The following is a 27,417-nucleotide window of genomic DNA, read 5'->3' on the forward strand; positions in this document are numbered from 1 at the left end:
TCAACCTGTTCTTCGTGTACAATTCTGGTAAACATTTTTGGAAACAGTGATCAATAGTGTATTATATTTTAACTATAGTTCAGTCTTGATCACACTTATGTCTCAATAACATAGGTGACCGGTTTCGGTTATATTTATATAACCATCTTCAGACCCATGGCTTCCTTGGAGGATGGTAGGCGGAGCTCTCCTCAGCTGCTACGAAGTCATCTCCTTGTTGACTTCGTAGCAGCTGAGGAGAGCTACGCCTACCATCCTCCAAGGAAGCCATGGGTCTGAAGATGGTTATACAGGGTGTTACAAAAAGGTACGGCCAAACTTTCAGGAAACAGTCCTCACACACAAAGAAAGAAAATATATTATGTGGACATGTGTCCGGAAACGCTTACTTTCCATGTTAGAGCTCATTTTATTACTTCTCTTCTAATCACATTAATCATGGAATGGAAACACACAGCAACAGAACGTACTAGCGTGACTTCAAACACTTTGTTACAGGAAATGCTCAAAATGTCCTCCTTTAGCGAAGATACATGCATCCACCCTCCGTCGCATGGAATCCCTGATGCGCTGATGCAGCCCTGGAGAATGGCGTATTGTATCACAGCCGTCCACAATACGAGCACGAAGAGTCTCTACATTTGGTACCGGGGTTGCGTAGACAAGGGCTTTCAAATGCCCCCATAAATGAAAGTCAAGAGGGTTGAGGTCAGGAGAGCGTGGAGGCCATGGAATTGGTCCGCCTCTACCAATCCATCGGTCACCGAATCTGTTGTTGAGAAGCGTACGAACACTTCGACTGAAATGTGCAAGAGATCCATCGTGCGTGAACCACATGTTGTGTCGTACTTGTCAAGGCACATGTTCTAGCAGCACAGGTAGAGTATCCCGTATGAAATCATGATAACGTGCTCCATTGAGCGTAGGTGGAAGAACATGGAGCCCAATCAAGACATCACCAACAATGCCTGCCCAAACGTTCACAGAAAATCTGTGTTGATGACGTGATTGCACAATTGCGTGCGGATTCTCGTCAGCCCACACATGTTGATTGTGAAAATTTACAATTTGATCACGTTGGAATGAAGCCTCATCCGTAAAGAGAACATTTGCACTGAAATTAGGACTGACACGTTGTTGAATGAACCATTCGCAGAAGTGTACCCGTGGAGGCCAATCAGCTACTGATAGTGCCTGCGCACGCTGTACACGGTACGGAAACAACTGGTTCTCCCGTAGCACTCTCCATACAGTGACGTGGTCAACGTTACCTTGTACAGCAGCAACTTCTCTGACGCTGACATTAGGGTTATCGTCAACTGCACGAAGAATTGCCTCGTCCATTGCAGGTGTTCTAGGTCTTTCCCAGTCGCGAGTCACAGGCTGGAATGTTCCGTGCTCCCTAAGACGCCGATCAATTGCTTCGAACGTTTTCCTGTCGGGACACCTTCGTTCTGGAAATCTGTCTCGATACAAACGTACCGCACCACGGCTGTTGCCCCGTGCTAGTCCATACATCAAATGGGCATCTGCCAACTCCGCATTTGTAAACATTGCACTGACTGCAAAACCACGTTCGTGATGAACACTAACCTGTTGATGCTACTTACTGATGTGCTTGATGCTAGTACTGTAGAGCAATGTGTCGCATGTCAACACAAGCACCGAAGTCAACATTATCTTCCTTCAATTGGGCCAACTGGCGGTGTATCGAAGAAGTACAGTACATACTGACGATGGTAAAATGAGCTCTAACATGGAAATTAAGCGTTTCCGGACACATGTCGACATAACATCTTTTCTTTATTTGTGTGTGAGGAATGTTTCCTGAAAGTTTGGCCGTACCTTTTTGTAACACCCTGTATAAATATAACCGAAACCGGTCACCTATGTTATTGAGACATAAGTGTTATGATCAAGACTGAACTTTAGTTAAAATATTTTCTTCATGCATTGGTAATTAACGAGCATATCGTGTTCACTTAGGTTGTGTTAGATTTGGACCGAGGCGAGTGCAGCGCGGCTCGGTTACCTGGCGGGCCGTTCTCGCCGGTGAGCAGCGAGTCGGTGGCGTTGAGCACCTCGGCGCCCAGCAGCAGCGCCTGGCGCAGCACCCTGGCCGCCTCCAGCGCGCGCTGCACCGACCTGGCCAGCTGGCGCGGCGCGTCGCCGAACGGCTGCAGCTCGGGCGCCACCTCGCGCAGGCACGCCTTGTAGTCGGCGGCGAAGTCGCGCGCCTTGGACACGGCGTGCCGGTAGACGAGCGGGAAGAGGCCGGCGAACATGTCGGTGACGGCCTCCTCCAGGTCGGCGGCGGGCCCCGGGGCGCTGGCGCCCGCGCTCGGCTGCAGCGGCGCCTCCAGGTGGCCGCCCAGCGTCGCGTACAGCGCAGACACGGGGTCGCGCGCCTGCCGCGAGATCAGCCGGTACTGCTGCTCGAACAGCGACGCCGTCTTGTTCTCCGACTGCCGCAGCAGCTCCAGCACGTGCTCTGCAACCGAGCAGTGGGGGCGGCCACGTTAACACTGGGGAACAAGTGGTAGCAAAAGGCGGACTTTGTGAACATTGAGTTGGACGCACTTCCCTGTTGGGAAGTGTTAATTATAAACAACTTGCCGTGAATTAGAAAATCACCGCACAGTTCATTTCCTATCTCTCCTAGCAGTTGGCACCAGTGCTGGTCAACATTCCATCAATGACAGAGGGCACGCATATCTGCTAGTTTGCCAATTGATGCGGATTACCGAGGCTAGGTGTGGCAAAGCGTGACAGAAGAAAGGGTCGCCGCTCAGTGAATAAGTGGCAACTATTTAGACCCAACACCAGCGGGCTGTGGAGAGTGATAAACAAGATACGGCGTTCAGTGCAGGCTAGGTATGGTGTGTCGGCTGGTCTTCTATCCTAGCTTGGCTGGTGCTGGGAGAACCTGCTGAAAGCTGATCCTTTTATTTGAAGGATGGGACAGCCGACGTCGGTATCAGGATGTGGAGCCTCAGCGGAGACGAGGAGAAGGCAACATGATTAGTAACTTCGTAAAAGGGCAGCCGGCTGCATGGAACGAAGCTGAAAGCTAGTGCAGCGAAGCAGCGATATAACCTGATAGATCTTGGGGTCTGGACTTGGGGTGCATTCCTGTTAACATAGGGCGTTCGTTCTAGCCTGGATGATTGGACGGCAATTAATTTCGTGGATTCAAGGAATGTGGAACTGCCAGGATACAAGTTATAAGCTGCGGTGTGTGTTCGGCTCTGACTGTTAGAGGAGACTGTGCCAGTTGTACAAATGTTTGCGATAGAGACGATTGTGTCTGGCTTGGTCAATTTCATTTGTGCACGAGGTCACATTGCAACTACGGAATGCTTGTTGCAGTCCCTAGTATATTAAACCTGGACAGTCTGCATTTTACTAATAATTGTTTCTTTTTGTAGAGCCACGGTTGTCAGACTTTCGAAAGGATATTTCCCCCATTTTACTGTACATAATGTTCTTATTTCACTACCTAGATTTCCGCCTTACGCCGCTTTCAAGTGTTAGGACGTAAACATAATCGCCAACGGTCAGCTCGTGTGAAACAAGTCATTTGTAGTTGATCGATTATTGTGTTCACTGTATTTTTTACCTGTCCTTGAATACAGGGTGGTCCATTGATCGTGACCGGGCCAAATATCTCATTAAATAAGCGTCAAATGAAAAACCTACAAAGAACGAAACTCATCTAGCTTGAAGGGGGAAACCAGATTGCGCTATAGTTGGCCCGCTAGATGGTGCTTCCATAGGTCAAACGGATATCAACTGCGTTTTTTTAAAAATAGGAACCCACATTTTCTATTACATATTTGTGTAGTACGTAAAGAAATATGAATGTTTTAGCTGCACCACTTTTTTCAGTTTGTGATAGATGGCGCTGTAATAGTCACAAACATATGGCTCACAATTTTAGACGAACAATTGGTAACAGGCAGGTTTCTTAAATTAAAACACAGAACGTAGGTACGTTTGAACATTTTATTTCGGTTGTTCCAATGTGATACATGTACGTTTGTGAGCTTATCATTTCTGAGAACGCATGCTGTTACAAAGTGATTATCTGTAAATACCACATTAATGCAATTAATGCTCAAAATGATGTCCGTCAACCTCAATGCATTTGGCAACACGTGTAACGACATTCCTCTCAACAGCGAGTAGTTTGCCTTCCGTAATGTTCGAACATGCACTGACAGTGCGTTGACGCATGTTGTCAGGCGTTGTCGGTGGATCACGATAGCAAATATCCTCCAACTTTCCCCACAGAAACAAATCCGGGGACGTCAGATCCGATGAACGTGCGGGCCATGGTATGGTGCTTCGACGACCAATCCACCTGTCATGAAATATGCTATTGAATACCGCTTCAACCGCACGCGAGCTATGTGCCGGACATCCACCATGTAGGAAGTACATCGCCATTCTGTCATGCAGTGAAACATCTTGTAGTAACATCGGTAGAACATTACGTAGGAAATCAGCATACATTGCACCATTTACATTGCCATCGATAAAATGGGGCCAATTATCCTTTCTCCCATAATGCCCCACCATACATTAACTAGCCAAGGTCGCTGATGTTCCATTTGTCGCAGCCATCGTGGATTTTCCGTTGTCAAATAGTGCATATTATGCCGGTTTACGTTACCGCTGTTGGTGAATGACGCTTTGTCTCTAAATAGAACGCGTGCAAAAAATCTGTCATCGTCCCGTAATTTCTCTTGTGCCCAGTGGCAGAAATGTAGACCATGTTCAAAGTCGATGCCATGTAATTCCTGGTGCATAGAAATATGGTACGGGTGCAATCGATGTTGATGTAGCGTCCTCAACACCGATGTTTTTGAGATTCCCGATTCTCGCGCAATTTGTCTGCTACTGATGTGCGGATTAGCCGCGACAGCAGCTGAACACCTACTTGGGCATCATTATTTGTTGCAGGTCGTGGCTGACGTTTCACATGTGGCTGAACACTTCCTGTTTCCTTAAATAACGTAACTATCCGGTGAACGGTCCGGACACTCGGATGATGTCGCCCAGGATACCGAGCAGCATACATAGCACACGCCCGTTGGGCATTTTGGTCACAGTAGCCATACATCAACACGATATCGACCTTTTCCACAATTGCTAAACGGTCCATTTTAACACGGGTAATGTATCAGGAAGCAAATACCGTCCGCACTTGCGGAATGTTACGTGATACCACGTACTTATACGTTTGTGACTATTACAGCGTCACCTATCACAAAGCGAGAATAGTGGTCCAACTAAAACATCCATATTTCTTTACGTACTACACGAATATGTAATAAACAATGCGGTTGCTATTTAAAAAAACGCAGTTGATATCCGTTTCACCTATGGCCGCGCCATCTAGCGGGCCAACCATAGCGCCATCTGGTTTCCCCCTTCAAGCTAGACAAGTCGTTCTTTGTAGTTTTTTCGTTTGACGCTTATTTCGTGAAATATTTCGCCCGGTCGCGATCAATGGACCACCCTATACATGCCGTTTCTGAGCAACAGCAAACTGAGGAGCTCAGGAAAATCCGCCGTTTACTGCATGACAAGAAACGTCATATTCGTGGTAAAATAATCATTGTAACTTGCGTATTATGAGAGTATGCCATTTGAAGGCGACAGCATGTTGAGGATCCATTAAAAACGCATTGTTTTTGGCAGAATTTGTTGTAATGAAATTTCAATTAGTAATACAGTTACGGTTAACGCGTTCGGGAGACGGTAAAAATCTGGCTAAGTACACCACAAACAAGTGATCGCTTTAGCGTAATGAATCGACGGCTGTCCTTCGTAAGAAGAGACCTAAAGCTGTACATCTGCTGCAGCGATTACGATCTTGGGATGAAATAATGGAATGAATAATGAATGTCACGCATGTCTTTAAAAGTGTAGTTCAGTCTGCTGTTGGCCACTCTCGAACGACATTCGCTTTAATGGTATGAATTGTAACATTATTAACGAGGTCAAGCTCTGTAAAATAACTGGTGTGAATAAACCACGTTAAAATAAATAAATAGCGTCACAGAATACAGAAGATTTTGTGATGTGTTGGTGGTTCGCATCCCACTACATCCAAATGTTTTTTTTTCCCTAACCTTCGCGTTTTAATAGGTTCTGACACTTTGTTATTAGTTTGATATAAGTATATAGCATAATATTCGATGCTACGTGCTCTCATTTTGAGAAGTGAGTTGGTTCGATTGGCTTAATCTACAGAACACCTCGCAGTACTTCCAGTAACATATTTTGACTTTCTTTTTCTTTCGTTTAAGTCTTATAGTTCACATGTTGTAGAGAGTCTGGTACTGAGTAGGAACAATCATCAAGAAAGAATCACCTGAGCGTTTCATACAAAGTAAGACTCATAAAATAATTTTGATCTTATATGGAGAACTATTGTAAATTTATATCGCTCTATATGTAATGGAACTTCTACAAGCCGATGTCCTTATTGACTGGACATGATACTTTCCTTTCTGCCTCATAACATTTTCACGGAATTTGAAGTTTTTATTTACATATACTACAGAGACAACAACTTGACTGATATACGGACAAGGCAGGAAAGTACATTTTAATGTAGCTAATTCATGAATTTTACCTCCGTCCAGTTCGTAAACAGTGTGATTTACGAGCCAGTTACAGCCGACAACCGTTGCTGGAGCGCGCTACGATCACGTATACCACGTTGGGGCCGACGTATCGTAAGAACGAGTCGCATTGCTTCTGAGCGTTCAGCAGCACGTCGTACTCAGCACGCTCAACGTTGACGTTCGATAGCACGGTCCGTGTGCCGTAGGCTTCAGACATTTTTTGCGTGTGTTATTGATACGAATCGGTGGATCACCCGTGAAACAAAGCCCATGCATGCTGTCAGATTTGAGCATTCGAGGACTGTGCTTTGACGTGGATAATCCTTGAACTGTGTCATTTCACTCATTGAACTGAAACTGTTTAGTGGGTGGACATTGTATAGACTAATAAGCTCTGTAGATAAGTCAGTGTCGCGAACTGAATATTGTGCACTCACGATAACAGCTGCGACAGGACACGAGTTTTATCATTACCTGCAACAGACCTCTAACGGATCTAGAGACATTGTTTCCAACGCAAAATCAACAGATATGAGCATCGTGCGTTATCGCCGACACACTATCTCGGAGTCCTGCAACGAGGTTAGGTGTAGCCAAAGCGGAGATTTTTGATGCAGACTGCTAAAGACAATCAAGCTCTCACTCAAGCAAGTCAATAAAATAACATGTTGTTCCACTTGTAATACCCTCTTAGATCGAAGCACTGTCAACGCATCAGTACCAATAAATGTCATCTTTACTCCATATTCCTCCCTATAATTTTACTGTTACTTTGTGATACAGTAGTTATAGATGTTAACTTCCATGAAGCGCATTTGCCATATTTCGCACATTCTGATTTCTCAGGTTATAAACAAATAACTTTCTCAAGTGAGTAAGTTCGCAAGCCCCCGTTATATGGTGTGCTCGCGAAACTATCAAAAATGTGTTACCTTCTGATTGGTCGAGAGCTGCACTGAGCAGTGTTTATGATTTGCTTGCAATATTAAGTGAGTTGTGAGCTGCTATGGTTGCGTACATGATGATGATACATCCTAATTTTAAAAAAAGGAACCACGAAACAGTTACCTGAATGGGAAGGAATTTGTAGATGTGATATGCATGTACAGACAGACAAATAATTATAATCTCAGAAAAATTGTGTGTTTTATTCAAGAGAAAGAGCTTCACAAATTGAGCAAGTCAATAACGCGTTGGTCCACCTCTGGCCTTATGCAAGGAGTTATTCGGCTTGGCATTGGATGAATTCTTGGATGTCCTTCTGAGAGGTATAGTGCCAAATTCTGTAAAACTGCCGTCAAAATCTCAAGCTGGTTGGAGGGTCCTGCCCATAATGCTCCAAACGTTCTCAATTAGGGAGAGATCCGGGAAATTTTCTGGCCAAGGTGTGGTTTGGCAAGGACGAGGAATAGCAGTGTGCCGGTGGGCATTATCTTGCTGAAACGTAAGACCAGGATGGATTGTCATTAAAGGTTACAAAACGGGGCGTAGAATATCGTCGGCATACTGCTGTGCCGTAAGGGTGTCTTGGAGACAACCAAAGGTGTCCTGTCATGAAAAGAAATAGCAGTCCAGACCATCACCCAAGCTAGTCGAGCTGTATGGCGGGTACCAGTCACGTTGGTGTCACACCTCTGTCTGGGGCATCTCCATGCACGTCTTCGATGGCCATCCCACGGGACTCATCACTGAAAACAATACTGCTCGAGTCAATGGGATTCCACGCCGAAGACGTGGCTGGAGACGCTCTGGACCGCACTGATGTACCAACCTGATTGTCGACCATCGTACAGCCTGACAAATAGGAGCGATTTCATGTCATAGAAATACCCCTGTGGTTGTCATCAGCGACACCCTTGCGTCACAGTGGCAGTCGACGATACTCTTTATATGGGAGAAGGAAAGTTGCTACTCACCATATAGCGGAGATGCTGAGTCGCAATAGGCACAACAAAAAGATTCACACAATTATAGCTTTTGGCCATTAAGGCCTTTGTCAGCAGTAGACACACACACACACACACACACACACACACACACACACACTCACGCAAACGCAACTTGCACACATGTCTGCAATCCCAGAGAGCTGAAACCACTCTGTGAGCAGCACCACCAGTGCATGATGGGAGTGGCAACTGGGTGGGGCTAAGGAGGAGGCTGGGGCGGGAAGGGGGAGGGATAGTATGGTGGGGGTGGCGGACAGTGAAGTGTTGCAGTTTAGACAGAGTGTAGGAGAGAAGGTGCAGAGGGTTGAGGGGGTAAGTAGCTAGCTAACTAACCAACCTTCGTTAGTCGCTGTCCTCACCCATCCAGCCTCTCCCTGTTCCCATTCCAGCACTACACAGCCGTCATTGTCACACCCAGTCTTTTAATTTATGATACTTACCCCCTACCCCCTCCGCACCTTCTCTCCTGACCTCCATCTAAACTGCAACACTTCACTGTCCGCCACCCCCACCATACTATCCCTCCCCCTTCCCACCCCAGCCTCCTGCTTACCCCCACCCCGTCGCCACTCCCATTATGCACTGGTGCTGCTGCTCGCAGTGTGGTTTCAGCTCTCGGAGGCCGCAGACGTGTGTGCAAGTTGCGGTTGCGTGAGTATGTGTGCGTGTGTGTGTGTGTGTGTGTGTGTGTGTGTGTGTGTGTGTCTACTGCTGACAAAGGCCTTAATGGCCTAAAGCTATAACTGTGTGAATCTTTTTGTTGTGCCTATCGCGACTCAGCATCTCTGCTAAATGGTGAGTAGCAACTTTCCTTCTCTGGTATTGTTACATTCCATCCTGAATTTTCCATTGTTTGATACTCTCTGTACGCCCAGTTTTGTTGCCGTTCATAGCGTCCCATCGTGGGCTTACACCACAGAAGGATAACGCCCGCCCGCACACGGCAAGAGTTTCTTCTGGCCGACTGTCCACTGCAGCCCACCACACCGACGGCCGACAGTGTGTATGGTGGAAGGCACGAGAGCAGAGCGGGCGACCCCACTTGTTAGGGGCGGCGCGGGGCAGCCGTCACGCCTGATTAATGGTGTCGGCGCCGCCCACGGGGCCTCCACTCAGGCGGAAAACGCCGTCAACAGCTGCGGCTGCTGTTGACGCTGCCGCCACGGTGATTGTAACAAACGTTCGGCCGCCAGGGACAAGTGTCGGCCGTATCTGGAGCGGCGAGCCAGCTGGGACGATGCCGAGGTCGCGCCGGAGGCTCGCAGCGCAGCTGCTTCCTCATCCATGTCGCCAGTGTGTAGAAAGAGAGATTTCGGGTTCAACATCCCGTCAACGATGAGGTTATCAGAGACTGAGCACAAGATCGATTGCAGAAGGATGGCGTAGGAAATCGCACGTATTCTTTTCAAAGAAAACATTGTGATATTTGCCTTGAGTAGCTTAGGGAAACCACATGAAAGCTGAATGTTGATTGTGCGGTAGTCTGAAGTACCGCCTCCCAATGCATCGTCTCAAACGGCAACGGTATTTGGCACTCTGATTACCTTTCAACGTAATCAGTGTCACTCATATTGGGTCAAACTCACAGTTGCAGTAGAGTTTAAAATGTTGAGAGTGTAACAGTCACAGGCAATTAACCCTATACTTCAACTAGAGCAGTCAAGCTGTTTCAGATGTATATTTCGTTTGGACGCAGTGTTTTGTGAAGCTGCATACACACACACACACACACACACATATATATATATATATATATATATATATATATATGCTGTGCGTGGCCGGCACTTGGATGGGTGACCATCCGGCCGCCATGCGCTGTTGCCATTTTTCGGGGTGCACTCAGTCTCGTGATGCCAATTGAGGAGGCACTCGACCGAATAGTGGCGGCTTCGGTCAAGAACACCATCATAACGACCGGGAGAGCGGTGTGCTGACCCCACGCCCCTCCTATCCCCATCCTCTTTGAGGATGACACGGCGGTCGGATGGTCCCGGTAGGCCACTCGTGGTCTGAAGACAGAGTGCAATATATATATATATATATATATACCTTTATTTTCCTCTTTTCCATTTCCTTTAATAATCTTATCTCTTCGTTGACTTCCTTCAAGACTTTCAGGTTGGTTTTTCGTTCCGTCCAGCTCGTTCTTGTCATCTTTCGCCATATGTACCCTTCAGCAGCTTCAAGCAGATCCCTTTCCAATTTACCCAGAGTCCAACTTTCACTTCCGTACAAATGATTTTGCAAAGAATTTCATGACATCTATAATCATATAGTTGCTCGTTAATGTTTTTCTTCATCAAAAATACTCGCGTCATTTCCATTAAGCGTGTATTATCCTCTGTGACTATACTAGTGACGTAACAAAATTGTTTGACTTGCTCAATTCTGACGTCATCAACTTGTTTATTTGGTTTAATCCCTCCAACACTTCTCCGTGTTACCATTACTTTTCAGTTTGTTCGCATTTTATTTCCACATTTGTGCAGTTGGATGCCAAAAAAAAAAAAATGTAATTTCACACACTTAAAGCGTGGTATGACATGTGGTGTTACGTTATAAGGTAACAACACCTTTCCTTGTCTCCAGTCGGCTAATGTGAGGCTACAGAAAAAGCCTCGTCCCACCACCTTTTTCATTTGTTTGGGAAGTCTTGTTATCGCTGCTTCATCCAACAACTCAGTATCTACAAATTGTCAACATCAGGACTATCGATATGGTACAACAATCAAAATCGGTGTAGTTGATAAATATGTGAGACTAACAAAAAATATTTTCACATTTAGAATATATCAAAGCTGAACGAACAAATTCATCATTGAAAGTGTTTTTCAGCAGTGATCCTAATATGGTTTAAGAGGGTGTATCAAGGGACTCTTGAGGACGATGAATTAACCACCAACGTGTTTGCAGAGTCGTTGGAAAGCTTTCAAGAACTATGAAACACAGTAAAGGAATTTAGCGAATCTTATACTTCAAAATATCAGTGCACCAAAACAAAATTTATGGTTATAAAAAAAGAGCACAACATTCTTTTTTTGTGATTGTGAAACTGAGAAAGTGGACAAAATGACGTACATTTTAGCCAGTGTTAATTTAGGCTTGGGAAATTCAACTGAAATTAAATGTAACGTTAAAACATTGGTACAAGCAAAATTCGTAAAAATCAGTTACGTGAATAAATATAATCTGACCACAGAGACAAAAATACCGCTACTTACGTGTTATGTATTCTCTAATCTTCTGTACTGACAGAAGCACCGATTCTGAACGAGGGCACAGGTCAAACGTCTTTGAGATGTGAGCCAGCAAACGTACATTTAGAATCTCTCTGATTCATACTACGAAGCACTGAGGAGAATGCCAAAGGGATCGAAATTAAGAAATGCGTTAAGGAAAGGGAACATAATATCTCGACTTAAGAAGAAGAATTCTGAGAGATAAAGGTCCCTGAAGCTACCACTGGAAACGTGAAACAGTTGTCAAACTTGTACATGGAAGACGAAGAATCTCGTGGCTTACGTATTTAAGACGTTTGTTTCATTCTACATATGATGACTTTCTCGGAACAGCGATGGAAAAAGACAAAATTGCACTGACATTCAACGGGTAACGTTCTCTTGCCCACAGAAAAGTGAGGTATTTTACATAAAATATTTTCATTTAACTGCTTGAAATTTTATTCCACAATTTGCATTGCTGAAAATGTTGCTTGGTACTTATATTCTCGTAACACTTGAAAACTAACAATATATGCTCGAAACACGTACTCTGAATGCTAGCAACAAAATATAAATAACCAACATATGACAACAGTCTTAGATAGTGAAGTCACAATTAAATGCGAGAATAAAATTTTTCGACATTTTATACTCCGTTTCTGCTGTGAAGGTTTTGCCGCCCATTTCTATTCCAGGACTGACGGTACCATCTTCCGTAAAACTGATCGTTTTAACGGCCGTTGTCATCAGTGATAAAGGGTTTTAGGTTCTCGTAACACATCATTCTTCTTCCAGCTTATCTCCCTGCCGACGTTACGGTTCCTTTGCTACAGCCTTCTTAGCGTGGCGGCGAGGAAACCAAACTGTCGGCAAGACAAGATAACGAGGAAGAAAACGATGTGGTAGGGCTTTTACAATTATTTGGTATCAATTTAGTGATGTAGTCCAGTTCCCGCTGCGCATTTGTTGAAGTACATGCAATAGGACATTTACACCCGACTGACGTTTGATTTCCTTTGTGCTTGGCAGAAATGGAATGCGGTGGAGCATTAGATGCGGCTGTGCGTGTCTTGTTTTCTCTGCATTCGGTCGTACATCAGTAACCATTGGCGCAGCACACCCAGGCGACGCTAGAAGGAAAGACAGATTTATGAGTGTGGATCGTCAAATGAAACAAAGCTGGCTTTGTAGTTCGTGCAGAGGAGTTACCCAACCAGAGTTCTAGGCGTTTACAAAAAAAAATATAACGTGCTGCCAGTGCTGCAAACTACAAAGATAGAAAGGGAACTCATCTCACACTCTTGAGAAATCACGATCCGGGACACGCTTTTTGGACATTGTTATCGAGCCATGTTGAAGATACAATGAAATTTGCAATACGTTCAGTACACACTGCAGATTCCGATAGTTTTTTGTGTTTCAAGCTATGTAACATAACGCTGTCACACAATATCCTGGGTCTTTGGCACCCCGGAAATTTTTATTTTGTCCACAACTGAGTAATACAAACCCGCTATCTTGCTACATCAGGAATGGACAGGCCTTAAATACCCTGCAACATCTCGATTCTATAGTCGCGCAGCGAAAACTCTTAACAGGGCGACAATATACCATTACTCTCATCTGGCCCTTTCGTTCTCCTTCATCTCCTCTTATTTCTTCATCATCATAATCATTCTATTTGTTGAAACTTCCTGGCAGCTTAAAACTGTGTGCCCGACCGAGACTCGAACTCGGGACCTTTGCCTTTCGCGGGCAAGTGCTCTACCAACTGAGCTACCGAAGCACGACACACGCCCGGTACCCACAGCTTTACTTCTGCCAGTATCTCGTCTCCTACCTTCCAAACTTTACAGAAGTTCTCCTGCGAACAAGGTTTGAGGAGCGCCGTGGTCTCGTGGTTAGCGTAAGACCGGAAGGGTGCACGGAATAACGGCAGACCATATGAGGGTACGGCAGGCGACCGTACGGTGCCCTATCTACGTTGACAGCCATGCAACAAGCTTATCGGATAGGGTCTGTTAACATCAATAGCATTGGGACGCCGGTAAAAATCAAGATGCTCAGTGACATGATAAAGGCTACGGATTTAGACATAGCACTATTACAAGAAGTTCGGGTACTTCCCCCTTGGACTTTTACGGTTACGACATTTACTGTTCCCCGTGTGACGAGAGGGGCGTTGGCACAGCTATTCTATTAAAGGAAGGGATACGTGCAGACGAAGTGGAATATTTGCCTTCTGCCCGTGGTACGGCCGTGACCATAGGTGGAATACGTTTGATCAACATATACGCACCGTCAGGCTCGGATAAGAGAAGGGACAGAGCAGATTTTTACGCCCATGATGTTACACCGTTGTTCCAGGGACGATACGATGGTTGCATACTCGGCGGAGATTTTAATTGTGTGCTCGATAGAAAGGACCAACAACCTAACTATACTACTAGCCAAGAACTTAGGGAGCTGGTCAACGGGATGGAATTAGTCGATACATGGGACCTGAAGTATCGAAACCAACCAGGATATACATTTTTTACTAGCCACTCCGCGGGCCGTTTGGACCGGATCTACGTTTCAAGGACGTTAGCAACGTCGACGGTGGACGCAGAAATATGGCCGACGGCATTTACAGACCACGAGGCATATATTTGTACGGTTAACCTTAATAGACAGCAGGTGTGGAGACGGAGGGGTAATTGGAAGATGGACGTCTCCCACCTGCGAGATGCAGAATGCCGACGCATGGTGGAGGACGCGTGGCATGGCTGCCTCCGTCGACGAAATTCTTTCGGTTCTGTTCTGCAGTGGTGGATCGAGTGCGCGAAGCCAGCTTTACGGAGGACGTTAATAGGTTACGGGAAGGTAGTTTCTCAATGGCAGCGCACGACCACTGAGTTTTACTTTACGGCTCTCCGGGAACTGTTAGCACAACCACCTACACCAGAACGCCAGACGGCCGTCCACCGAGTTAAGGCGAAGCTGGTACAACTTGCGACGCAGAGGATGGCAGGTACGATTATACGCGCGAGGTCGCAGGATTTCCTGCCCAACAAGGTTTCCTCGATGCATTATGTGATAAAGGAAAGACGAAGAAGACGCAGGAATTTAATACATGAGATCGATCTCGGCGATGGCCGTCGTTTTACAACACAGAGGGGCATAGCACAGGCGTTCACGGATCATTTTATCAGATTCTATGCGAGCAACGGGGAGGGTCAGAGGGAGCTGGGGAACGTCCTGGAAGAGATCCCAGACGCGACGAGTGTGAACGGGGAAGCGGACGGGTTATCTGAAATTACGTGTGAAGAGCTGGAGGAAGCGATTACACGAGGTGCTTGCAACAAGTCTCCAGGTCCAGACGGATTCCCGTTGGAATTTTACCGTGCCTTTGTGACCATTATGACACCGATGTGCCTATATATGTTTAATGAGCTTCTGCGGCAAGAAGTACCGGTTCACATTCAATTCACGGAAGGACTCATGATACCAATACCGAAGCCCCGTGGTGGCAAACGGCCTTGTGATTATCGCCCCTTGACCCTCCTTAATAGTGACTACAAGATCTTCATGCGCATCCTGGGAAGTCGTATCAAAAAGTCGCTGGAGAATCGAATACATGCCGATCAGACTTGTCTTGGCGGCATCAGTAATATCCACACAGCCTTGGGAGACTATCGTGACGTCGTCGCCCTCGCGGCTGCATGCCGCCTCCGGGGGGCGATGGTTGCAGTAGATTTCGATCATGCTTTTGATCGCGTGGATCATGTGTACCTCGCGGCGGTGATGAATAGGATGGGTGTCTCGCCATTATTGACCAATGCTGTGATGCGTTTGTTGCACGGCGCCAGATCAGCGATGGTGGTCAACGGAGGGAGAACTGAGTATTTTAAGATCTTAAGATCAGTGAGACAGGGTTGCCCCTCGTCGATCCTCCTTTATGCAACCGCCTTAGAACCGTGCCTCGCAGGCCTTCGCCGCCGTCTTAGCGGGATCTCCCTACGGCAATTATCATTCAAATGCAGAGCATACGCGGATGATATTGTGTTCCTCGTACGGAATGAGAGGGAGACTCAAACAGCACTGGATTGGCTACAGACGTATGGGATGGCAGCTGGAAGTGTGGTCAACTACCGAAAATCACAATTCATGCATGTGGGGCGTGGACTAGAACCAGGAACGGAAGGACACTTACCTGCGGTGGAAACCCTCCGCTGTTTGGGTATCACCTTTCATAAAGAGACAGCGAGAACGGCTGCGGACAACTACCGAAGATTGTTACTCAGAGTCCGCACGGCAGTACGACTAAACGCCCTACGGTCGATGGATATGCTGCAGCGAGTGTTACTTGTCAACCTTTATCTCGCGCCCATGATGTGCCACCTGACGCACCTTCTTCCCTTGACGCGCACGATGGCTATGAGGATTCAGGCGGCTTTTGGGTACTATGTGTGCCTGGGACAACTCTTTAAGGTACAGTACAACACGCTTACCCTCCCAGCGCGAGAGGGGGGCGTTGGTTTAGTGAACGTGCACGAGAAGGCGCGTGCCATGTATATTAATACTATGCTCAAACGGTGGCGCAACAGGAATCACTCGCTTACGGAGACGATCATCGAAGAACTCGTACCCACATCGCATCTTCCTCCAGTCAGTGTCGGCCATATATCACCCCCTTTCACGTATGTGCGCACGTTCCTCGTGGAACACAATTACGTTCGAGAGCGTTTACCGACGACCCGACAGTCGACATCGAAGGACGTGTACCATCTGCTTCTTCGACAGATCGCCCGGAATAGGGTGAAACGCAAACATCCAGCTGTTAATTGGCACGTGGTGTGGCGCACGGTCCACCACCCCCCACCCACCTACATCTGTCAGGTCAACATGGTACATTGTCGTCAACAGAAAATACCCTACAAATGATAAAAAGTACGCAATACATTTGGCGGATTCGCCCTTGTGTCTGCAATGCGGCGTGCTGGATACGGACGACCATCGGCTGGTCTGCGGCGAGGCATTGGCTGTCTGGACTCTCGCAAGAAAGATAATAGCGTTCATGCGGCGCACTATCTATACAGCAGTCTGTTCTGACATAGTATTTTTTTTCCAGAGGAAACGTATTTTCCGCGTCATAAGACGAACGCAGTGGCGTGGATCACAGGTATGACGGTCCATTACATCTATAGAGACACACGTACGAACTTACTGAACGTCCTGGATTACTGGCAGTACTTGCAAGATGGACACACGAAACTATTACGGCTACAAAAGTACAAGGATTGGTATGCCAATTTCCTGGTAACGGTATTTGCGGACCCGCCATATACTTGGGGTGTGCCGGGTGCGCAAAGATGAGCGGCGGTGCTTTCGTTGTGAAACCGACCAAGTAATGTGATCGACTAAGAACACTATGCGAGTATGCGACCTACGAAAAACTCACGCTTGAACAATTAGCAATTGGATGTACTTCAAATTTTGTTTTCATATCCATAAATACTTTTCTTTAGGGTGCCGGAAGTGGCCCCATTTTGATTTTGTTGTTATTTCATGCTGCATGGTAGGACGGCAGCGAGGTTCCTTCCAGGACAGTTATCATGTGTCAGGACGTACTATGTTTATTTTGTGAATAATAAAGGTTTCTGTTTCTCCTTTCTCTTACCTTCCTTCATGTATAAAAAAAAATTAAAAAAAATAAAAAAAAATTAGAAGCTTCTAAGTTGTTGCAGTCACCAAGGAAGGAACACAGCAAGTCAAGTGTTAGTTTTTGAAAATTAAATTTTTGGCCGCTTTTGCTGCCTTGTAAAAAAAAAAAAGTTGAAAAAAAATAAAATAAAAAAAAATTAAAAAAAGTGTAATGGGTAGCGTCAGTCTCCCGGACCAAGAATTTTATTGACGGCGGTGGTTCGCTACTTGACACTCCCAAATTTTTTTTCTTAAGATTCATGTTTTTATTAGATTCTGACACTTTATTATTAGTTTAATATAAGTGTATACTATAATATTTGATGCTATGTAAATATAAGTTCGTTTTTTTTTAGGGGTTACTTTATTCGGTAGGCTTAATCTACAGGACAGCTTGCGCTACTTGTATAAAGATATTTTGCTCGTTTTTCTTTTACGCTTCAAAAACAAAAAAACAAAAAAGTTGGGAGAGCACTTGCCCGCGAAAGGCAAAGGTCCCGAGTTCGAGTCTCGGTCGGGCACACAGTTTTAATCTGCCAGGAAGTTTCATATCAGCGCACACTCCGCTGCAGAGTGAAAATCTCATTCTGGATTCTATTTGTTTCTTTGCATTTGCGACAAATCAGAGAACAGAGCACTAGTTTTGCACAGCCTGAAACGAAATAAGGTTTTTATCGTCCAACAAGAAAAATTTAGATTGAAGTGTCCAGTGTTTGAATTTGGCGCTAGCCGTTTATACTAGCTCTGTACTACCGCCTTTTGATCGCTTCATATAATAGGTATAATATAAAATTTTTGGTTTATTAATAGTAATAATAATAATAAGGTAAGGAATTAAGCCAACGCCGGCCGCGGTGGCCGTGCGGTTCTAGGAGCTTCAGTCCGGAACCGTGGGACTGCTACGGTCGCAGGTTCGAATCCTGCCTCGGGCATGGATGTGTGTGATGTCCTTAGGTTAGTTAGGTTTAAGTAGTTCTAAGTTCTAGGGGACTGATGACCTAAGATATTAAGCCCCATAGTGCTCAGGGCCATTTGGACCAATCAAACCAACGAAGAATTTTACTACCACCCTTGCTATCCTATGCCTTGTGCTGACGACAATGTTGCGGCTTTAACGTTTGTATGTTACACAGAACAGCACAGAGAAAGATAACTAAATGGTCTTAGCTCGGCTGCACTGTTCTGCAGACTTCCGTACAAGTTGCAGTCCCACGTTAACTCAGTTTAATATAAAAGAACTCGCGAAAATTATTCACTGTTCCTTTTTTCGCTTAATTTAAAGTCCCTGTAACTTGAGTAAATGAATAGCAGGGACTGCAAAAATTTGCGGAAAAAGAAATATCACAAGATATTTCGCGGTATTTCTTCTTCGTTGAATTACACCGCATTTTACTGTCAGTATTCCTTTAGTAGTGCCCATTCGTTTCGCGATTATATATTTCATTGCCGAAATAATTCATTCGCATTGAAATTTGCAACGCATTCCAGCGGGTCATACACTTGTCAGCAGAAAGGCTCCTTGAATTACTACCGCCATTAAAATCGACGCGGATGCTTCCATTTCCCACAATATTTGCAAAGAAGATAAACGGTAGCCATAAATATGTTTCGTCTCCTTTCAATATGCTGAAATCCGAACGCTGATGCGCCAGGCATGTATGGAACAAGTTTTCAGCACTTGAATGTAACACAACGTCATTCATTATTTCTAGACCACATTGCTGTTCTAGTAAAAGGACATCCCCGACAGAGTAACTGATATTTATATTAATTTGTAACACGCAGTGAATCGTCAGGCTGTGGGATTATCGTAATAAATGTCTGAACAGGTTTGTTACACGCATGTATCTTCCCGGATATGACGAGTGTCATGTGTTGGCTTCCATTTCTGAGTACGAAAGGAAATGTGTAATGGAGCGATGAAAAGTTCAGAGAGAGTCGCTGCCATCCACACATTTCGCAGATGTGATGTTCCTGTGCCAGGAAGTGTTAGATGATAAATGTTTTACAGTTAGCCTACATCCTCAGATCTCGACAGAACATCAAATTACAACTAATATGAAGATAGAGGAGACGAATGCATGGCTACACCTTACACAAAACGTAGAACAATAGCGCTCTATGATCAGACAAGCAATGAATAACAACAATACGAGTAGGTAAGTGATACAAGTACGTGCGAATAGCGCATGTATCTGGAGAGCGACAGTTACTTTGATGCAGTCTCGAGTGAAGCAGGTAACATGCTTCGATTAATGGGTGTGTTGCTGGGAAACTGGAGTGGGACTACCCGTCGACATAGGGCAGTCACTAAGCCGCAGGGAAAGGGGTTGTACTCCTGGTATGTCACTCTCATTAAGTTTGTTAAACTTCGGTTACACGATAAATCAGTCTAATCTAAAAGCAGTAAATTCAACTAAATACCTAAGTATTACAATTACGAACAACTTAAATTGGAAGGAACACGTAGAAAACGTTGTGGGGAAGGCTAACCAAAGACTGTGTTTTATTGGCAGGACACTTAGAAAATGTAACAGACCTACTAAGGAGACGACCTACACTACGCTTGTCCGTCCTCTTTTACAATGCTGCTGCACGGTGTGGGATCCTTACCAGATAGGGCTGACGGAGTGCATCGAAAAAATTCAAAGAAAGGCAGCACGTTTTGTATTATCGCGAAATATGGGAGAGAGTGTCACAGAAATGATAAAGGATTTGGGCTGGACATAATTAAAACAAAGGCGTTTTTTGTTGCGACGGAATCTTCTCACGAAATTCCAATCACCAACATCCTGCTCCGAATGCGAAAATATTTTGTTGACACAGACCTACATACGGAGGAACGATCACCACGATAAAATAAGGGAAATCAGAGCTCGTACGGAAAGATAGAGGTGTTCATTCTCCCCGCGCTCTATACTAGACTGGAATAATAGAAAATTGTGAAGGTGGTTCGATGAACCCTCTGCCAGGCACTTAAATGTGATTTGCAGAATATCCATGTAGATGTAGAAGTTTCCCTCGATTACCCAGAATAAAATCAGGTAAGTGTTCCGATGTTCCTTGCTCTGAGATTGTGGGTATATCAATCACTTACTGACTGCTATTCTGCTCTCCGCTACGTCTTTAATGTCCTCGAATTCGGTTGAACCCTAACACAAACGCTTGTCTGGAACTAATATGCAACAACTGTAGGGACTAAGTGGATCCTACACTCTGGACCACTCTTCCGTAACACAGTGGTACAATCTGTGAGCATCGAGTTTATGCACAGAAGAGGAAGCCGAATCGGTACAAAGTTGTCCGCGTCCCTGAATATTCTCGAAGATTAAGTGGAAAATCTAAGCTTGTAGACGTTCAGGAAGAAACGTTTGATACCCCGTAATTATCAAGCATAGGTAGTATTGAGAAAGGGTTTTGAAAAGGACTCTAAGAATACTTTTGGCCCACCTATTTAACAAAGCTGCAGAAACAAAGCTGATAACTGCTGGCACAGAGGCATCCGTGAAGAGAAAAAGAATAGGAAATGTTTAAGGTAGGCTATCACAAAAGTATAGGGCCAAAGTTGTGGAGATTGTGAAGGTTCCTAAACCATGTATTTTGATGTCAGGACCCAATGGTCAGAAAGCAATATTTCAAGCATGTGATCGAATCTGCTACCTTTTTTTTTTTTTGACTGAATATATCCCTTATTAGTCCTATCTGACAAGGGTCTCAAAGACCTAAACAATATTCAAAGATTGGACGCACGAGTGTTGTGTTAGCAATCACCTTCGTAGACTAACTGCTTCTTTTTCTCAATATCCTTCCAATGGACGAAAGCCTGTCACCTGATTTTTTAATTGAGCATAGGTGATTTCTCTCTCTCTCTCTCTCTCTCTCTCTCTCTCTCTCTCTCTCTCTCTCTCTCTCTCTCTGTGTGTGTGTGTGTGTGTGTGTGTGTGTGTGTGTGTGTTTGTGTCGATTACGGGTGTTCAACGAAAAGGTTATTAGTATCCATACGAAACCAACTGAAACAAATGCGGTTTAAACAGAGAATATTCGAGAAAAGAGAGAAGAAATTATCTGAGATAAAATTCCACCCACTCTCACCCGTACAATCACACTATCTCACATTATAGAAAGCAGAGTTAAAATTTTTCAGATGTTCTAAAACTGTAAAAAAAAAGTCTACGTAATAGAAGAGGAAAACTAAAATAGAGCCACAGCAATATGTGACTGACTGATCGCTTACAAAAAAGACAGATGAGCCGGCCACGCTGATAGCACACAAAAAATGTCGTCCTAAATTTTTAGCAAGCACGTCGTACAATTGACAAGGGCTTAGAAGTCTTACCACACTCGCTTGATTGCCAAATAAAATAAAGGGTAACTCTGTTGGCAAATAAGCTGCCGCCCTTTGGTGAGAAGATAAAACACGATGTAGTAAAATGTGGCTCACGGTGATCTCTACGGCCTGCCGCTGTGGCAGAGCGGTTCTAGGCGCTTCAGTCCAGAACCGCGCTGCTGCTACGGTCGCAGGTTCGAATCCTGCCTCGGGAATGGATGTGTGTGATGTCCTTAGGTTAGTTAGTTTTAAATAGTTCTAATTTCTAGGGGACTGATGACCTCAGAGGTTAAGTCCCATTTTGCTTAGAGCCATTTGAACCATTTGATCTCTACGCCACAAGCATCACGCACTGGAGGCTCCTCTCACCGGAGCAAGAAGCCATGCATTATAGGGCCGTGGCCTATTCGAGGACGAGTAAGGAGGACTTTATCCCGCCTCCGTGGCTGGAAGACGATATTTGATCATTCCATCTGATGTCCCCACAGATTGCTCCACCCACATATTTGTAGGAGTTGACCGATTCCAATAACAATAACTAGATGATAATGTCATAGGAGTAAACCAAGACAGCAGTAGCAAATTTGTAGACCTGCAAATGAGTACTGTGCCTGATGGTACCACAGATCACTACAACGTCTGAAAGTGGCTTTGCATTTTAGACACTACCTTCGCGTACTCTCTATGGTGCTGTGATTCCCATAGAATTGTGTTGCATCGGCTGACCGTTGCACTAAACGTTTTGACAGACTGTGTGTTACAGAATTCAGTCCTCTCATTTTAATTTAGTATTTCACTAAACTAAAATCGAGCTTATGTGAATATGTTCTTGTTTGATGTCTGCTTATTTTACAAACAGAAAATGAATATTATTACTTTTCACTTTCTACACTACTGGCCATTAAAATTGCTCCCCCTGAAGAAATGTTGCTCGGCCACCACTGACCAGACATTTTCAGTTGGTGAGAGATCTGGAGAATGTGCTGGCCAGGCAGCAGTCGAACATTTTCTGTATCCAGCAAGGCCCGTACAGGAACTGCAACATGCGGTCGTGCATTATCCTGCTGAAATGTAGGGTTTCGCAGGGATCGAATGAAGGGTAGAGCCACGAGTCGTAACACATCTGAAATGTAACGTCCACTGTTCAAAGTGCCGTCACGTGACCGAGACGTGTATCCAATGGCACCCCATACCATCACGGCTGGTGATACGCCAGTATGGCGATGACGAATACGCGCTTCCAATGTGTATTCACCGCGATGTCGCCAAACACAATGCGACCATCATGATGCTGTAAACAGAACCTGGATTCATCCGAAAAAATGATGTTTTGCCATTAGCGTACCTACGTTCGTCGTTGAGTACACCATCGCAGGCGCTCCTGTCTGTGACGCAGCGTCAAGGGTAACCGGAGACATGGTCTCCGAGCTGATAGTCCAAGCTGTTGCAAACGCCATCGACCTGTTCGTGCAGATGGTTGTTGTCTTGCAAACGTCCCCATCTGTAGACTCAGAGATAGAGACGTGGCTGCACGATCCGTTACACCCATGCGGATAAGATGCCTGTCATCTCGACTGCTAGTGATACGAAGCCGTTGGGATCCAGCACGGCGTTCCGTATTACCCTCCTGAACCCACCGATTCCATATTCTGCTAACAGTCTTTCGATCTCGACCAACGCGAGCAGCAATGTCGCGATACGACAAACCGCAATCGCGATAGGCCACAATCCGACCTTTATCAAAGTCGGAAACGTGATGGTACGCATTTCTCCTCCCTACACGAGGCATCACAACAACGTTTCCCCAGGCAACGCCGGTCAACTGCTGTTTGTGTATGAGAAATCGGTTGGAAACTTTCCTCATGTCAGCACGTTGTAGGTGTCGCCACCGGCGCCAACCTTGTGTGAATGCTCTGAAAAGGTAATCATTTGCATATCACAGCATCTTCTCCTTGTCGGTTAAAATTTCGCGTCTGTAGGACGTCATCTTCGTGGTGTAGCAGTTTTAATGGCCAGTAGTGTAGATTTGATTTCAGCTCTTCGCTTTCTTCTGGCAGTTAGTATAACATCAATGCATGTGGTAGAGTAGTCAGCAGACTAGTGTTTTTTGCGCCACTGTGTTGGGAAGAGAGAATTTACGATGGGCTTCCTGCTGGGGAACCTGGGACAGGAGACAGGCAAACTCTTGCGGTGCCACTTACTGTGGCGTTGTGGTGACCACACGTTTGGCTTCTGAGTTGCGTTGTTGTGGGGCTGAGTGAGAAGCTGATGGTGGGGTGAGTTTGAAGGTGCATCTGCTTTACACGTGAGAGCGCTAGATCGTGTCCTCTACACTTACTGCGCTGGTGGGAGTTAATACACACGGGGAGGGGGAATCTACACCTGGTAAGAGGATGTCGTTTCTGATCCGATGATGGAATATGCCACCTGGTGCATAGTAAATGTACTGATAACGGTTTCAACGTCGTTCGCCAATAGACAGCGTGTTGGCATAGTTACTAGAGCGCCATCTGTGTCTACCATTTAATAGGGAATGATCACAACCAGAAGGACCAGTGTGAAACAAGAAGACAACCATGCCACGGGGACGGACTAGTGGTTCCTACAGCCAAGTGAGCGAGTTTGAAAGGGGTCAAAGTGTGCCCTTCCGTGTGGCAGGATGGTCCTTTTTGGAAAATTGCCATACAAGTTGGACGTGGTGCGTCAGTTGTGCAAGGATGCTGGTATTGGTCACGTGAACATTCTAACACCGGTAGACCAGGATCTGGACGTCCGCGCAGCATACGATCGTCGTATTGTAACAGGAGCAGTGGCACATCGTACAGCTGCCGCAGCACAGAAAAGAGGGCTTGAGAGCCCAGCCGTGTTTACACGAACTTTTGCGATGCGGTTATTATTAGTTAGATTACGGGCATGCACACCTCTAGCCCGTCTTTCACTCATTCTACGGCATCGACGTGCACAGATCGACTGGTACCGACAGAGGATCACTTGGAAGGTGGAATGGCGCGCCGTGGTCCTCAGCGATGACAGCAGATTCTGCCCGCACGCAAGTGATGGTCATTAACTTGTGCCATAGGGTGGTGGGGTTTCGGGTTCCGCTGGATAGGTCAGGAGTCCACTACACGCAACAAGCGGCTACACGGGTAGCAGGGGTTGTCTGGCGTGGACTGGGCGGTTTTTTAAGTTAGATGGCCTCGGGCAAGTACAGAAAGGGCAACAGCCTCAAAGGGTGCGGGGCAAAGTCAGGACATGCGGGGACCAAGCAGCAATCGGTATTGTAATTGTAAACTGTCGAAGCTGCATTGGTAAAGTACCGGAACTTCAAGCGCTGATAGAAAGCACCGAAGCCGAAATCGTTATAGGTACAGAAAGCTGGCTGAAGCCAGAGATAAATTCAGCCGAAATTTTTACAAAGGCACAGACGGTGTTTAGAAAGGATAGATTGCATGCAACCGGTGGTGGCGTGTTTGTCGCTGTTAGTAGTAGTTTATCCTGTAGTGAAGTAGAAGTGGATAGTTCCCGTGTAATATTATGGGTGGAGGTTACACTCAACAACCGAGCTAGGTTAATACTTGGCTCCTTTAACCGACCTCCCGACTCATCAGCATTAGTTGCAGAACAACTGGGAGAAAATTTGGAATACATTTCACATAAAGTTTCTCAGCATATTATAGTCTTAGGTGGAGATTTCAATTTACCAGATATAGACTGGGACACTCAGATGTTTAGGACAGGTGGTAGGGACAGAGCATCGAGTGACATTATACTGAGTGCACTATCCGAAAATTACCTCGAGCAATTAAACAGAGAACCGAATCGTGGAGATAACATCTTGGACCTACTGGTAACAAATAGACCCGAACTTTTCGACTCGGTAAGTGCAGAACAGGGAATCAGTGATCATAAGGCCGTTGCAGCATCCCTGAATATGGAAGTTAATAGGAATATAAAAAAAGGGAGGAAGGTTTATCTGTTTAGCAAGAGTGATAGAAGGCAGATTTCAGACTACCTAACAGACCAAAACGAAAATTTCTGTTCCGACGCTGACAACGTTGAGTGTTTATGGAAAAAGTTTATGGCAATTGTAAAATGCGTTTTAGACAGGTACGTGCCGAGTAGAACTGTGAGGGACGGGAAAAACCCACCGTGGTTCAACAAAAAAGTTAGGAAACTACTGCGAAAGCAAAGAGAGCTTCACTCCAAGTTTTAATGCAGTCAAAACCTCTCAGACAAACAGAAGCTAAACGATGTCAAAGTTAGCGTAAGGAGGGCTATGCGTGAAGCGTTCAGTGAATTCGAAAGTAAAATTCTATGTACCGACTTGACAGAAAATCCTAGGAAGTTCTGGTCTTACGTTAAATCAGTAAGTGGCTCGAAACAGCATATCCAGACACTCCGGGATGATGATCGCATTGAAACAGAGGATGACACGCGTAAAGCTGAAGTACTGAACACCTTTTTCCAAAGCCGTTTCACAGAGGAAGACCGCACTGCAATTCCTTCTCTAAATCCTCGCACAAACGAAAAAATGGCTGACATCGAAATAAGTGTTCAAGGAATAGAAAAGCGACTGCAATCACTCAACAGAGGAAAGTCCACTGGACCTGACGGGATACCAATTCGATTCTACACGGAGTACGCGAAAGAACTTGCCCCCCTTCTTACAGCCGTGTACCGCAAGTCTAAAAAAAATGGTTCAAATGGCTCTGCGCACTATGGGACTTAACATCTGAGGTCATCAGTCCCCTAGAACTTAGAACTACTTAAACCTAACTAACATAAGGACATCACACACACATCCATGACCGAGGCAGGATTCGAACCTGCGACCGTAGCAATCGCGCGGTTCCGGACTACAGCGCCTAGAACCGCATGGCCACAGCGGCCAGCACCGCAAGTCTCTAGAGGAACGGAAGGTTCCAAATGATTGGAAAAGAACACAGGTAGTCCCAGTCTTCAAGAAAGGTCGTCGAGCAGATGCGCAAAACTATAGACCTATATCTCTGACGTCGATCTGTTGTAGAATTTTAGAACATGTTTTTTGCTCGAGTATCATGTCGTTTTTGGAAACCCAGAATCTACTCTGTAGGAATCAACACGGTTTCTGGAAACAGCGATCGTGTGAGACCCAACTCGCTTTATTTGTTCATGAGACCCAGAAAATATTAGATACAGGCTCCCAGGTAGATGCTATTTTCCTTGACTTCCGGAAGGCCTTCGATACAGTTCCGCACTGTCGCCTGATAAACAAAGTAAGAGCCTACGGAATATCAGACCAGCTGTGTGGCTGGATTGAAGAGTTTTTAGCAAACAGAACACAGCATGTTGTTATCAATGGAGAGACGTCTACAGACGTTAAAGGAACCTCTGGCGTGCCACAGGGGAGTGTTATGAGACCATTGCTTTTCACAATATATATAAATGACCTAGTAGATAGTGTCGGAAGTTCCATGCGGCTTTTCGCGGATGATGCTGTAGTATACAGAGAAGTTGCAGCATTAGAAAATTGTAGCGAAATGCAGGAAGATCTACAGCGGATAGGCACTTGGTGCAGGGAGCGGCAACTGACCCTTAAGATAGACAAATGTAAT

General features: G+C 45.5%; 1 protein-coding gene across 2 annotated transcripts in view; it reads right to left on the minus strand.

The window, feature by feature from the left end:
* Positions 1 to 27,417, minus strand: part of LOC124596204 (division abnormally delayed protein-like) — a 1,031,505-nt gene that overhangs the window by 664,928 nt on the left and 339,160 nt on the right. For both annotated transcript variants that reach the window (XM_047135253.1, XM_047135252.1), the window contains exon 2: positions 2,033 to 2,491. In XM_047135253.1, coding sequence (XP_046991209.1) covers positions 2,033 to 2,491 — 459 coding nt within the window. The remainder of the gene's footprint in view (positions 1 to 2,032; positions 2,492 to 27,417) is intronic.

Source organism: Schistocerca americana, chromosome 2 (genome assembly GCF_021461395.2).
Source record: "Schistocerca americana isolate TAMUIC-IGC-003095 chromosome 2, iqSchAmer2.1, whole genome shotgun sequence".
In the NCBI taxonomy this organism is placed as follows: domain Eukaryota; kingdom Metazoa; phylum Arthropoda; class Insecta; order Orthoptera; family Acrididae; genus Schistocerca; species Schistocerca americana.